This window comes from Schistocerca americana, unplaced genomic scaffold, assembly GCF_021461395.2.
Source record: "Schistocerca americana isolate TAMUIC-IGC-003095 unplaced genomic scaffold, iqSchAmer2.1 HiC_scaffold_421, whole genome shotgun sequence".
NCBI classification, from domain to species: Eukaryota; Metazoa; Arthropoda; class Insecta; order Orthoptera; family Acrididae; genus Schistocerca; species Schistocerca americana.
The window spans coordinates 66,353-82,664 of record NW_025726150.1 but is presented as its reverse complement, the minus strand read 5'-3'; the positions used below and the strand labels follow the sequence as shown (position 1 = coordinate 82,664).

At 36.7% G+C, this 16,312-nt stretch overlaps 1 protein-coding gene across 1 annotated transcript in view; it reads left to right on the top strand.

The window, feature by feature from the left end:
* Positions 1-11,193, top strand: part of LOC124582891 (elongation of very long chain fatty acids protein AAEL008004-like) — a gene marked incomplete at its 5' end in the record, with an annotated part of 50,216 nt that extends 39,023 nt beyond the window's left edge. Inside the window, 1 exon segment of the mRNA XM_047131320.1 lies at positions 9,209-11,193. Within this exon segment, the coding sequence (XP_046987276.1) occupies positions 9,209-9,364 (156 nt within the window).
* Positions 11,194-16,312: the final 5,119 nt, after the last annotated feature.

Genomic DNA, 16,312 nt, shown 5'->3' with positions numbered 1-16,312 from the left:
CAACCCAGCAAACCAGGGTATCTGCCCTGGGCAGGAATTTTTTGGGGTGCCAAATTAATATTTTTGAAGAAAAAAAATCTTGTTTCACAAAGCGCCTAGCAACTAGCGCACATTGGTCTATCGATTATTCATGTGGTTTTGAAACACATCCCTGTTGGATTTTGAACATTTTTGAGCACATTCAAAGTTGATTTCTAAATGAATCATAAGTTGATTTTTGAATGGGTGCATAGTGTACGTGATTTCCCTGCCAGGGGCATCTCCGTTGCATCTAAAAATAAAAAACTTTCCCACAGACAAGAGGGGATGGGACTATACGAGCTGAGTCAAATAAACCAAAACTACTGAATGCCAATTGCTGTTTGTTTATGTGGTTGATGGGGTGCGCGAATGATCAGCATTGTTATAGTTATTAGTGAAATCCATAGAGTCGGACTACCAGAGTGGACTTAAATGACTAACAAGAATAACAGGCAAGAAAGATTACATATCTTCTCAGTGTATCTAAGAAAATGAAATTTTGACAGAAAATGTTTAACAGAACCCTACACTATTAATGGCCAGTTGTACAGTCCCCGATTAGCAGTTGCTTAAGTTCTATTCTCAGAACAGCATGAAAAACATATTGTATGAACACCTGATAATGCCTAACCAGAAAATAAATGTGGGATAACTGAGCTGGTGATTCTGGCAGGCTTAGGGAAGTTAACTGGAGAATAAATTTTGACAATGGCAGGAATAGTTGCAGAGTTAGTAATGACAAGATTGTTTGTTGGATCGAGAAAGGAGAAGAAATGGGTACATCACACAAGTTATGTGGAAGAATATGTCAGTTCCATATTTATAGAGAAGTTTTGTACAACTAGTTTTCGATGTCATATTTGAGGAACTGAAGCATTTGAATGAAATGTGAAACTATTTCCTAACATAGAACTTTTTGCTTGTAGTGGGCCTAATAGACATTTAACATTAGTACTTTGCGAATTCCATTCTGTCATGTTATTTATGTAAATGAGGTATATAAAAATCACCATTTGTGCAAAATCAGTCTCACTATTTTGGAATGTGTTACAATTGCTGCAATATTAGAAAGATCTTTTTCATTTTATCTAGCAGACAGTGACAACACAGATGTAATCAAATTGAGAAATCACACAAGCCATAGGTACTATTTGTGTTACCAACTCTTTCAGTATTATACAATTACATTTTGATTTTTCATGTAGCAAGACATTTGGCGAACTTTAATAAGGTAATAGATTCTTTTGCAGAAAGGAAAGCAAGCCCTGTAACGCTTAGCAAGATAGAGAGAAAAAAATTCTGGGACCTAAGGATTGAAGAAATGCATACAGTCTTGCTTGTCTCTTGTCTTTACTGGTTTTATGTTTCCTATATTTAATTTTATGTCACACAAAAGAGAATGTTATTAGCTAACAGGTAATAAATAGTGTAAATTTTCTGAAGAGTTCTTATTCTCTCAGTCACAAATAATCCCACCCAGTATTAATTGCGAGTTTTTTTAAGGGGGTGTAGGTTGTCAAACCAGCCAACTGGGGACAGGAGAGGCACCACAGAATATTTTAATTTCCACTGTCCTGAATATGGGTCTGATAGCTTCCATTACAAAAAGTGTATGTTTGAATTCCACAGAGCAAGATAAAGTGACGTGCAATAGAAGAATGCTGTGTGAATAGGTATGGCACTGCACTTTGGCACACAAAAGACCAAATAACATGTCTTACATTTCCTCGAACATATCAAGTTGGGGGAGGAAGGGGAGGGGGGGGGGGGGCAGGTGTTGCCACTGTTAAGTATGGAGCTACTGCATCAGCATACCCTGAAAGGAACTAACTGATATACAGTCTGAACCATAAGACTTACTTTTATTAAGTGGTTTAAGTTGCTTCACTACTCTGCAGATATTTACTTCTAAGTTATTCATGTTGGCAGCTGTTCTTGATTCGAATTCTGAAATATTTACTTCATCTTCTTTGGTGAAGGAATTTCGGAAGGCTGTGTTTTGTAAGTCTGCTTTGGATGCACTGTCGTCAATAGTATTTCCATTGCTTTTACACAGAGAAGGCAATTTGTCTTGCCACTAGCACATATTACATATGACCAGAATTTTATAGGATTTTCTGCCAGGTTTCAAGACAAATTTTCAGTGTGGAAGCTATTATAAGTATCTTGCATTGACATCTGTGCTAAATTTTGAGCTTCTGTAAAATATTGCCAATCTTTGAATTTGGCATGCTTTTTTCATTGGTTTGCAACACTGTTATGACCAGTTTTATGTACCATAAGGCGTTAGTTCTGTCATTTGTTAATTTACTTGGTTTAAATCTCTCAATTGCTGTCAATCCTATTTCTTTGAATTGAAGCTGCATCTAGCCTATGCTTACATTGTTAATTGTGAAGCAGTGGAGATTGTCTCTCAGGGAGGTGTCAATTGAATTTTTATCTGATTTTTTGAATAGGTATATTTTTGTTTATTTTTGGAGGATTTGGGGGTTAAAATATTAAATCACGCTACAACAATCCTGTGTTCACTAATCCCTGTTTTCAATTTTATGCTCGTTATTAGCTTAGGATTATCATTGCTAAGAGGTCAAGTGTATTCTCACAACCATTTACTATTCACATGGGCTCATGAACAAACTGCTCAAAATAATTTTCAGAGAATGCGTTTAGCACAATTTCAGAAGATGTTTTCTGTGTACTTCCAGATTTAAACATGTATTTTCACCAACATATTGAGGGTAAATTAAATTCAACACCAACTAGAATTGTATGGGTCAGGTATGTGTTTGAAATTAAACCCAAGTTTTCTTTGAACCTTTTGGCAATTGTTATCATCTGGTTTAGGAGGTCAGTAAAAGGATCCAATTATTATTTTATTCCAGTTGCCAAGAATGACCTCTGCCCATACTAACTCACAGGAACTATCTACTTCAATTTTGCTACAAGATAGGCTACTTGTAATAGCAACAAACATGCCACTCCCAACTTCGCTTAACCTATCCTGGCTGAACACTGTTAGGTTCTTTGCAAAAATTTTGGGTGAACTTATCTCCAGCTTTAACCAGCTTCTGGTGCCCATAAAAATTTGAGAATCAGTGCTTTCTATTAGCACTTGGAGCTCTGGTACTTTCCCAGCACAGCTATGACAGTTTACAACAGATACCGATAGTTCCTGGCTCTATGTTCTTCCTATGTACAACCTGCGCCTTTTGAGAATGAAGTTTTTGTGTTTTCCCAAGATGCTCTAACCTAAAAAACTGCCCAGTCTATGCCACACAGCATGTAGTGGACTCCTGACCTACTCAGCTGACCAGAAACCCAACCACCCTGTGGCGCAAATCAAGGAGTCTTCAGCTACATGGCCGCAGAACCAGCTGAGCCTCTGATTCAGACACTACACTCAGTTCTCTACCAGAAGTCGGCAATCATTCCTGTTGACTATGCTGCAAATGGTGAGCTCTGCTTTCATCTTGCAAGCAAGACTGGCAGCCTTTACCATTTCTGTTAGCTGCTTGAAACCAGAGAGAATCTCTTCCAGTCCAAAGCAACACACATCATGGATGTGAGCCACCACTGCTGTGCTCTTCAGTGCATGCAGAAGGACCAGTTCCATGTCTGGAACAAATCCTATCAGCATGCACATGGAGTGCACATTAGATTTCTTCCCTGCCTTGGCAGCCAAGTCCCTAAGGGGAACCATAATGTGCCTAACTTTGGAGCTCACAACTAACAATAATACTACCCTCTGTGATTGTCTGAATCTTTCAGGCTGAGATGTTTCCTCTGAAACAGGACAAGCAACTGCATCTGACTGAGGGACAATGTCTTGTGCCTGGAGTCTGTTTGCCAGACTAACTGGGGAGGTCTTACATTCAGCCCCTTGGGAAGTCCTTCATCGCCTTCCACACTCCAAGGTGACATCCCACTCGACAATGGGTGAGGGGTCAACCTCAGTGTGAGCAGTAACTGTGCTGGCCACTGGTGTGGACTGATCAGTGAACTCAGATGTGCTGGATGTCCGTTGGATCCCCACGACCGGCCCACAACAATGATGCCCATCCACTGCAGTTTCAAGCTGTATAACCAAAGTCATCACAGCCTGGAGCTGAGAGCAAAGAGTCACCAACTCACCTCGTATCCACACACAGCAATCACAGCCCCTATCCTTACTAAAGACTGTGGGAAACTACACTACACAGACAAACAAGGACAATCGACATCCACTACGGAACTCTACTGTACGCATGGAGAACTGTGTCTAGTAAATCAGATTCACATGCAGAGATTAAAAAACTGAACTACCAAAGCACTCAGGTGAGACTAAATAATTCGCTCCTGATTAGGAACTTGTAATATGTCACAAAATCAGTTTACGTTCTGACAAAAATGAAAAGACTTACCAATGATCATTCTTCCCACTCACCCCTCACAAGTGGAACAAGGAATGGGGGACCAGTTAGTAGTACCAGAAGTACCCTCTAGCACACACTGTCAAGTGGCTTGTGGCATATTGACGTAGAAGCAGATGCAGATATAGATGAACATGTGGACAGGCATTTTGTTGGCAAGTTGTTTTGACTATACTGCAGAAGTTTCACTCGTAAGCCCTTACACATCCTCCACACAGTCCAAGTTTCTCACCATCTGATTTCCATATATTTGGAGCCTTGAAGAAAGACATTCATTGCCGTCAATTTGCTTCAGATGAAGAGGTGTATGCCTGGGTGCAATCATGGTTCTGTAGGCAATTGCACACATTTTTCCATGAAGGTGTTGACCATCTTGTCTCACAGTAAGATAAATGTGTTAACTGTTATGGTGATTACTTTTTAAATAATAAACAGTCTACCCACATTTTCCACCATCTGTCTTGTTTTCATTTGACTGTCCCCTATAAGCCATCTGCATTTTTTTTTTTTTTTTTAATTTAGAGAAACACACAAATTTACAGCTTGACACAAATTTGTTATGTTGCAGTAGTTAACACTATCATGCTGTTTTCAAATTCTTCTGATTTTATAATTTCTCCTAGGTTACTCATACAGTTAGATGTAGACTTATAGCAACATATTCATTAGCTCACTGGAGTTTCAAGCTAATTTGCAACCATACTGAACTATTATATCTGAGAGTCAGCAGTCTCAGAGAAGGATCCTGGAGTAAGATTATCATGTTTTAAGTCGTTTTCTGAATTCAACTGTAAATTGTATCAAAGGAAAATTCACCAGAGAAAAGTAATGAATTATGAAACACAATTGCTTGCCAGTGCTTACCTTTGAATGCAAAATGTGTGCCAATAGTCACATATAAAAGTAGCAGTGACACACTACCTAACATTCAGAACCAACAGTTATTTCCTGTGGAAGGGAAATGGAAGTCTCGTAGGGCGAGGGGGTGGGGAAAGGGAAGGTTGAAAAGGAAGGAAAGATCATTTATATTTCGCAACAGGGGGAAAATCTTCTGTAATTTCATTTACAAGGAGATTTGAATTCATTGTTTCCATTCTAGGGTTGATTTTGAGAAGATATTTTTCTTAATGTTGCTTTCTGATAACAAAATATTATCATATAATGTACTCATTGTATTTGTTCATTCTCCATAGGTCATTTACTTTCATCCAAAATATACAGATGTCTTTTGCTGACTGTAATGTCCAGCATTGCACTTTTATGTGCTGCGAACTTCTATTTTATTTTTCATTGCTTCTGCACTACAATCTATTTCAGTTTGGTGATTTTCTCTTTTCCATTTTCTTTATACTATTTTGCAATTTGCTTTGATTTTATTCCTCTTCTTTCACATTAAATTCACTCAGTTTTTGTATTTTCTTCTTGTATTTTAGTGTGGTACAAACTTTTTCAGGTGGAATGAATTCAGTGTTCTCTTTTAAGATAGAATAGGAACACAGCAGTCAGTGGCAATCCCACTGTTTTATATTATTCTTGTATATCCAGATTTCAACTATAATTCAGTGCATTTGAGTGAGCTACCATCCAACGAACTCACTACAGTACATGTCACCTTATGAATTTTTTCCACATTTGGTGTACACAAAACCCCTTGCACATGCAGTCAAGAATACATAGGATCTACAAAAAGAAGCATTATCATGTGACTTAAGGTGACGTACTGTTGAGAGTTCGTTGGATGGTAACTCACTCAAGTACACTGAAGATGGCTATTTGTAATTGAAATCTGAGTACACAAGTATAGTAAGAAACTAGTAGGATTATGACTGATTGCTGTATTCCTATTCTTCCTTAATTAATCTACAGTCGCCGTGCACATTGGTTCCTTTTGGAATCAAATTTGTCAAAGTTGGTTATTTTCTTTTAGACTTTAATTTACAGTTTCTCAGTTTTTGATTCACCACAGATTATCCTTATTTGAGAGAGTAATTTTGACCATCTTTGTAATGCATTTTTGCTTATTCTTTGAGCTATGTGCTTAAATTGTATGGCTACCAAATTATCACCCAAAACTAATATCTTCAATTTTTCATCCTCTGCAGTAAAAAATCTCTTATCTTTATCTCTTCATAACTACAGTGTAACTGAAAGAAGGTTCAAATTCAGTTTTGTATATCCAGGTACTTAAAAAACGTGGCAGAACTTTTAGAGCACAAAGCCTACTCACATGGATAGATATTGTCACAAAAATTCCAGTCACCATTCCAAGCACAAAAGGGGAATTATTAAAACATTGGTGGACTGGCCCAAAAGATTCTGTGAACCGCAGTACTTGGAGAAAAAGTTCAATCATTTAAGAACTACTTTCAAAAGAAACTGCTATTCTGCAAAGAGATAAATAAGGCACTGCCTCCTAAAAGATCTGGAGCTTCAGGTGAAAAAACAAAACCAACTAAAGGGAAAATTTTCCTCCCATTTGTAAAAAGAGTCACAAATTGGCTCAGCAGATTACTAAAAAGACATGGTACTGATAGTGCTTAAACCAATAAGAAAAGTGCATGAACATTTTAACACAGCAAGGGACCTATGCCTGTTGCCTGCAACAGTAGGAGTACACAAAATCCCTTGCACATGAAGTCAAGTATACATAGGATCTACAAAAAGAAGCATTATCATGTGACTTAAAGAATACAAGAGTAATGTTTGCCTGGGAAACATGGATAAAATGGCAGTAGCAGATCATACTCTGGGACCAGAGAACCACCAACTTCATTTGTTCAGTACTACTACAGTTTTATTAAAATACAACTATTACTCTGCTTGGATGTACAGAGAGGCCATATTGAAAAAAATAATAAAAATAACTTTAGAATAAAGAACAAGGATTGAAATTAGACAAGTTGTGATGCTTAGTAGCAAATGAAACAGACAGCTCCAATTCTACTGCACCGCAAGCTCTAAGAGACTCGTAGGCGTGACTCTGTGATCTTAGGCATTAATCAAAAGATGCCATGACTCAGGCATTGTGTGGATACATATAAACAGTTTGGCTCGCTGAACTCATGTAAGTTTGAATTTTTTATATGAGTCTATACCATCTGATGGTGTCTCCAGCATTAGGAGACAATGAATTAGGCCCATGAAATATGCATTGGGGTACAGCCTTTTGCTCATAAAACAGAAGTCACCGAGGACACATATACTAGCAGCGAAAGCCTGCAATGTATGATGAATAATTTTTATTGATATCTGCCACGGTTTTGATGCAGTGGTTACATCTTCCTTTTTGCGTCATTTCAATGATGACGAGTTGCAATTTTGTAGAATGATGTTCATGGGTGTACTTATTTTTCATGTACTCCATTCTTTTCTCATCAAGAGGAATTGTTCTGTCATTTCACATTTATTGAATCTCGTCATGTGCAACACAAAAGACATTTTGATTTTATTTGTGAGAGATTAATCAGTATACTGCTCACCAGTATCTATTCTCAGCCATCCCTCCTATCATTCAAGCCAATTAATGACAGGAGAGTTTTGGTCTTCATCTGACTAATCTAAGATCAAACAATTTAATAAATTTGCATTCATTTTCTTGTTAGTGAGCAGCTGTGCAGTTTCAGAAGATGTATGTCCTTGGAATATTTCTAGTAACTGAATTTTGTGGAATATATAATGATTTCTCTTTTGGAATGATTATATTTCATTTATAAATCAGTCACTTGTTAAATTAACATGGGCTATTGTGGTAACTGCATATGAATTCCAATGTATGATACATATTACAATCAAACTCCTACAACAATATTATGGTACTTAATTATGAACTACAGAGCAATCATGTAGATGTAAATGTAGTAGTTAATGACTTGATATCATCACAAAATAACCACAGAAACTCATTATATCATTGGTAATGTAGAATTCATTTATGGAAACTATAAGTGAAATAAACAATAAGTAATATTTTATAGTCTGCTCATAGCATGTTTTATGGGCAACTTTCATAACAACTTTAAAAAAGTGAGACAAGTGAAATAATTCAGTCTTAACAGGATTCATTTGTCAACATTTATATGGGCTACTTTTATAACTACCCATTCCAGTTTACTGTGCAATTAACCAGTGATACTGAATTCCAGAAAAAAGAATGACTCAATACAGTACAAAGAAAATTTTTATTTTATGATGATTTAATCTATTGTGTGTGGCTTGGTGGCTCACTGATGAATTGCTACACTACAAATTCAAAGTCCTAGGATTTTAATCTCTCATTTAATACTGCTTTGACCTCTGTCAATGTTTATTGATGTGAAAAGGCAGAATTGCACTGTGATTTGAAATTCACGTTTAACTGAGGTATAGCTGGTGAGGTATAACTGGTGAGGTAAGTCAGTTCGAAGTTCAGAAGAAGCCAACGGCGTACTACTCCAAAGACACCATGCCTAGTAATGCACTGTGGTGTTCAAAACAATCTTCAGACTGATGACAACTTAACTTATAATCTACTGTATTTGACAATAATATGAATCAGACTGGCTGAAAAATGAGTCAAAACCAAAGCCCAATGAAACACTGTCAGACGTCCAGAATAATCGAACTGTCACTGTGATTTTTGGCTCTGTTAGAACTATTTTAACATCGAAATAGTTTCCTCTTCATTTGGTTGTAGCGCCACTTAATAAATTTATTTATAAGGATTCCTCTGACTGTTGACAACTTATGATTTTGCAACAAGACGTATTTTGAACTAATCACAGAATATCCTTTTCTTACAGAATGAAACCAAAATCAATCACACATCTGTCACAAATGGACATGCTGTAACAAATGGCTACTCCAAGAATCAAGCATCTGACTATTACATCAATGCATCAACAGATATTCACTTACGTACAGTTGCAAATAAGTCTTTAGCAAATGGTACAAACTGATGAAGTACTGATTTAGTGCTGTTTTCATTTTAGGAAAACAGACATGTAAATGCTCATTATCAACTGTAAGTGATGATGAGCAAGAGACAGTGAACAACTGAAGTGTTCCTCTATACTGCTGTGGATGTAAACAAAAAAAGTGTTTTATCTACAACATTCTGTGGGCATTAAATCCAATACGTGTATTCTGAACACAGTCCCTCTTTATTAACCCACATAATGGCAAACAAAAAGGGTTTAAAAGGAGTAAAGCTATTTTTACAGTTTTTGGAAGCCCATGGTATTCATAGCATGATTTTATATGTGAATGTGTGTATTCTCATGTCAAGTTAATACCATACATCAATTGCAGATTTGTTAGAAACAAGAGCCATAACAAAAAAACTCAATTGAGTTTCTGTCAAACTGTCAGTTCATAATTATATTTGTTTTTATCACTGTATATTTTTTATGATAAGTTAAAGTCTAGTCAGATCTAAATTATAATGTGATGTACAGCTGAATATTAAAAATTTGCATCAGTCACAGACATATGGCAGTTATCAAATTTTGCCTGTCATCTGCTGTCAGAAATGTTTCATTGCCATAAATAAGTATTGATGTGTTATTATTATTATTGTCATAAATGTTTCAGATCAATAAACTTTGCTGACTATTCTACTTTTTCCTTGCTTTTGCATTATTCACTCTTTAGATGATAAAATCAAAACTCTCAGTTCATACTGAACTGTTGAAGGATATGAGGTGCAGAAATGTGAAAAATGTATATGTATTTCTACTGGCCAATCCCCAGAAAGATTATTGTGCAATGTATATTGCTCTGAAACAAGATTCAGCTAAATTGTGGTGTAGCTCAACTAAACATGGTGTGGACCTGGAGAGAGAATGGCAGATTTTTTTTTTTTTTTTTTTTTTAGCTAAGTATTGCTAGAGTGGGTTGTGTGGGCTGTTAAGTTTATTGTGCTCAACAATTAGACTATATACACACAACAAAACAAAGAGTGAAGCAACAAGTTCAGTTTAATATTGCTGCACACACATCTTTTGCCATTTCTTGTCAATGTACTACTTTCTTCACTCATTTCAATAATTATAGGACATTTTAGAGGAGAATAATACCAACTGCTCCATTTTCCAGTTGTGGTGAGTAGCTGAATAGTTCCCCCTCACTTGCCATGGCTGAGTGCTGTTCACCACTTCAATTGGTCAATCTATAACTGTTTAGTTCTTTCCTGTGTACATACTTTGAAAGGTTTACTTTTTGTTAATTATATTTTGTAATAGGCTACATATGCAACAGTTTCTGAGACAGACAGTGACTGAAACAAATGCAAGCAGCTATTAAAAGATGTGTCACTTTTGCTTAATAACATTGACACATGACAGTTTTATGTACAAATGAAATCTACTATACTCAACTGTTCAGTTATATAAAAAAGAACTCCTCTAATGTGTAGTCATTGTGTGTGAGAACAGTAATCTGCTTAGCATTTGCTGTAATTCAGTTGATCAGTGTTGTGAAAGAGACCTCATGTAATGCAGATACAGATGTAAAATATAAAATTTTGGGCAAGGTACATTGATGATACAAGTTTGTAAAATCTGAAGCACAAATAAGGCAGGGTGTGAAAGGAACAATCTTTTATATTTCTGTTTCAAACTTGCTGTGAGCATCCTGATGCTGAATGGTTGTTATGTATCTTAGATGATAATGTATATTTATTGTAATAGCTGTTATACAATATCGCCGAACTGTTTATGAGTACGTGTTCTTATACCCGTATGTCTATAATGTATTTCTTTGTAAAATATTGTTTTTGCTCATTAAATAGATTTTATATGTATTTGTTTACATTGTCTACTCTTATTTTTAATGTCATTGTATGATTTTAGATGACCACTGATTCGTATCATTATCCTTTATCTATCAAAACCTGAATTCTTTTTCTTAACTGGCATCTTGTGATTCATTCTAGCTAACTGGGTGCTAACTATTGATAAGACAATCTTTATTCTTGTGGAATGACCAAATAAAGTACTCAATAAGAATGAATGAGTGCAGGCAAATTTTATGTACTTGTAACAACAGTGTTATTTTAGAAAGTGTGCTCATTAACAAATTGATAGTAAGCTTATGGCTTCTATCTTCAAATCTCAAGGAATGCAGATATTTTCTACCTGCACTAATAATTTAGTAGTATGAAGGTTGATTTTTATTTTCATTCCTTTTTTACCTTCTCTCTTAACTTTCGTTTCATGAGACCTCCTCATCAATATTCTACACCATTAGGCTGTCGTTTCCATCTTTTTAGCCATCCATATCATTAATTAACTTTTCTCTCTTAGTATTTAATATATTTCTTGGGAACTCAGGTGTAATTGATTCTATCTACTGTGTACACTCCATTTATATCCACTCTTAGCATAATACTATTACATTTGGGTTCTGATGCTGCATATTTTATATCTGTCAACACAGTTTACTTCTATCCTCTGTCTCTATACTTAGAGAGGAAGGTGAACTGTAAGAACATATGTACTAAAAGGGCTGGAGCATGGAGAACTCCTGAAAACAGGGGGACTCATATAAGGCTTGATATCACCAGTTGGCTAGAACTGAAAACTGATAGTAGTAGTTATTTGTCATAGACCTAAGTACTTACTGAAATACAGAATGCAAATTCATGTTGGCAGCTAAAGCAAAAACTTAAATCTTTTGAGGCTAAGTTGAATCTGCATGTGAAAATGTTTGAGTAAGACAGTTCATGAAGAGTAGGCCAAGAGCAGTGCTACTGCACAGACACAGAGGTGTTACACAAGTATGGAAGCACTGTGCAGAGTCTGCAAACAGGTTTCTCTAGTTTATTTCATATGTGTTGCCTGGCAAGTAACATACTTTCTCGCAAGTGCCTTCATGCACATCATGCCCCGGTGTTCAGGGGCAGAAAGTTGATGGCACACTGATGCAATGATGGCGGAATAACCATCCTGTATTTTTCATTGTCCATTGATCATGTTGATTCTATTTTTCAAGGAGAAATAGGTAAAAAGTCCTGGGAAAGCAAGGGCAGGAGTCACTTTAGACAACCAAGCTAAATTTTTCATGTTATTTGGCATAGGAGTGAATCCTCAGCCATAACACACACAGTTTCAAATGCTGTGAGAGGAAAATCAGCTAAGCAGATTCACAAACCATTGGCAATATGAAAGCACATTATTTTGCTAAAGTCAAATGTGGGTTCCAGCCTAGGGTTACCATAATTTCTGTCTGACAAACCGGGACATTTCTCTTAAACTTACGAAAAATGGACATAATTTGGAAGCATAACCTGGATCACTACCCTTAAGCATAAAAAAGTGAAAGATACAACCAAATTGCCACTATTAGTCAGGACATTCTGAACTGCTGCAATTAACCACTTACAGTAGGAGGAAAGTGGTTCTCACAAGCAGGTCTTCTGCCCAGGCCCCTCAAATAACAGCTGCCCCTCAGTCAGTGAGTCGTACTATGTTTCAGGGGGAAAAAGTAGCCACTATTGTGGCTGTTGCTGTATTAAAAAAAAATAAGAGGAGGAGAAGAAATTTGCAGAGCTGACACATTACTGTCACAAGACTGTATAGGATGTAGCTGCATAAAAGGTTTAATACTCAGATATATTTGCACATTTATTGTTTGCCGGTCAACTGCACTTGGAAGTACGCAAATTCACAATGCACAAATTAAAATTTTTCAGTGAACTAGTAGGCCTGAATGTGTTTTTCCAATTATTTTCCAGAAAACAAAAGACACCTCACAAATCAAACAGGTGAAAGTTTACAGATTCCAATGTTGCTGTCTAGAAGCAGTGCAAGCAGTTATTCATTATCCCAATAGTACAACAGAATTTAGAACTAGCAATATTCCTTTACTGTTATAATTATTGTGCTCCCATACTAGAGTGTTCATGTTAGTGGGACACTGAAACTTGGGATCAGTCAATTACAAGTGTGTTTGTCATGTGTAGCAGGTGATTCACTTCACAGTTGGCAAGTCAGCTGCAGAGATGAAGCACTGTCAGACTTGCACTCATCTGGACACTCTCATTTGACTTAGTGTACTGACAATTAATGATCACTGCAGTTAACTGCAGCTCCCTCCCCCACATTTTATGGTGTATAATAATAAAAGTCAGAGCAGCTCACTTCATAATGGAAAACACATTTTACCAATGCCTTAACTATTGATATTTGGAATCTATTTTGTTCTTCAGTCCACTGGACAATTCATGAGAGAAGATACTTTTCACCGTAACATTGTGTCCTGGAACAGAGATTTAGTAATTGTGACTACTGCTCTACACATCCACACTGTTCAAAGAAATAGATCCACTTCTCCAGACATGATTTCCTAGATCAGTTATCACTATTCTTGCTGAGTTGTGATACAGTGTACTGGTTGAGGAAGTAAAACTGGTCAAGCAACGATAATACTTCGTCTTGCAGAGATAGTATTGGATAGTATTGCCCCTGTAACTTCATTCCAAACATGTTCTGAGCCTAGCAACATCCATTTGAAAATGGAAACTTCTTTCAAGTTTGCTGACCATAAAAAAAAAAAAAATTCACGTGTTTCGTAAACCTGCTCAATATCAGAATGAAATTGCTGGATATCCCTAGAGGATGCAACCTCTATTTTCTGCAAGATACATAGATTTCACTTTGAGTGCCACAAATTTTTCCTTTTTATGCCATCCTATCACTCCCACAACATCTTCCAAAAATGCAGCTACTTCTATAATACTACTGTCTGCCTTCTTAAGTTTAAGAATTTGTCTCTGAAATACACTCATCTGACAGTGCAAAAACCATAAATATGGCTCAGTCAGTGGATTCTGAAGCAGAGGTGTCAGAAATTTGGGTGATTTTTCATCTGAAAGGAAGAATGACTTGTTGTTGTTGTTGTTGTTGTGGTCTTCAGTCCGAAGACTGGTTTGATGCAACTCTCCATGCTATTCTATCCTGCGCAAGCTTCTTCATCTCCCAGTACCTACTGCAACCTACATCCTTCTGAATCTGCTTAATGTATTCATCTCTTGGTCTTCCTCTATGATTTTTACTCTCCACGCTGCCCTCCAATACTAAATTGGTGATCCCTTAATGCCTCAGAACATGTCCTACCAACCAATCCCTTCTTCTAGTTAAGTTGTGCCACAAATTTCTCTTCTCCCAATTCTGTTCAATACTTCCTCATTAGTTACGTGATTTACCCGTCTAATCTTCAGCATTCTTCTGTAGCACCGCATTTCGAAAGCTTCTATTCTCTTCTTGTCCAAACTATATATCATCTCCATACAAATACTTTCAGGAACGACTTCCTTACACTTAAACCTATACTCGATCTTAACAAATTTCTCCTCTTCAGAAACGCTTTCCTTGCCATTGCCAGTCTACATTTAATATCCTCTCTACTTCGACCATCATCAGTTATTTTGCTCCCCAAATACCAAAACTCATTTACTACTTTAAGTGAATCATTTCCTAATCTAATTCCCTCAGCATGACCCGATTTAATTCGACTACAGTCCACTTTCCTTGCTTTGCTTTTGTTGATGTTCATCTTAGATCCTCCTTTCAAGACACTGTCCATTCTGTTCAACTGCTCTTCCAGGTCCTTTGCTGTCTCTGATAGAATTACAATGTCATCAGCACATCTCAAAATTTTTATTTCTTTCCCATGGATTTTAATCCCTACTCCGAATTTTTCTTTTGTTTCCTTTGCTGCTTGTTCAATATACAGATTGAATAACATCAGGGATAGGCTACAACCCTGTCTCACTCCCTTCCCAACCACTGCTTCCCTTTCATGCCCCTCAACTCTTATAACTGCCATCAGGTTTCTGTACAAATTGTAAATAATCTTTCGCTGCCTGTATTTTCTAACCCCTGCCACCTTCAGAATTTGAAAAAGAGTATTCCAGTCAATATTGTCAAAAGGTTTCTCAAGAGTGACTTAAGAGCAAAAAATAATTTCACTACTCTCTCTATTGCAACAAACTAAGATAACCACCTTGTTTTTGTTTGTGACAACAGTGGATTATACTCTATGTCAACAAACTCACAAAATTCTTTTAGATACTCCTTTTGTACTTTGTATTTGGAGAAGTAATTGGAAAGTTTAATTACTAATGTTTGCTTGTCAATACTCATTACATCAAAAAAATGGCTCTGAGCACTATGGGACTCAACTGCTGAGGTCATTAGTCCCCTAGAACTTAGAACTAGTTAAACCTAACTAACCTAAGGACATCACAAACATCCATGCCCGAGGCAGGATTCGAACCTGCGACCGTAGCGGTCTTGCGGTTCCAGACTGCAGCGCCTTTAACCGCACGGCCACTTCGGCCGGCCATTACATCAGCAGCTGTCTTTGCAACATTATGCAATACTATGTGTGCAGGACACCCAACTCCCACAAGATTTTTGTTTACTTCAGTTTTCAGTTTCACGAACATATTGTTTGTACCAGCTTATTTTACTCCTCCAAAATTGGTGTTGACATTTTCACCGCAAAACACTATGCACTATTTATCAATTTTGTTTTCATTTAAGATAGTGATGTAAAACGTACTTCTTACAGTGGCAGTACCATTTGGCAGAGAGGTAATTTTACTCAAACTCAATGTCTTGGTGTAAAACACTGAAAAGTTACTTAAATATTTTCTCAGCTTTATGATTACTAAAGTCTGTAGCAACACCATAATAACAGACTTTGGAAAGACCATCACATATTTGTTTGACAGTCTCAGGCACTAACATTGATTTCACAAGTGCTGTTGATTTTGTTCTCCCCAACATCACTTTTTTGTTGCTTCAGAATCATTAAAAAACCTAGAGTGTAGTCCAGAAGTACATTCCCCTGATTTCAAAGACATATGATGTTAGATAGTATGATGCCAAATCGCTAATTCC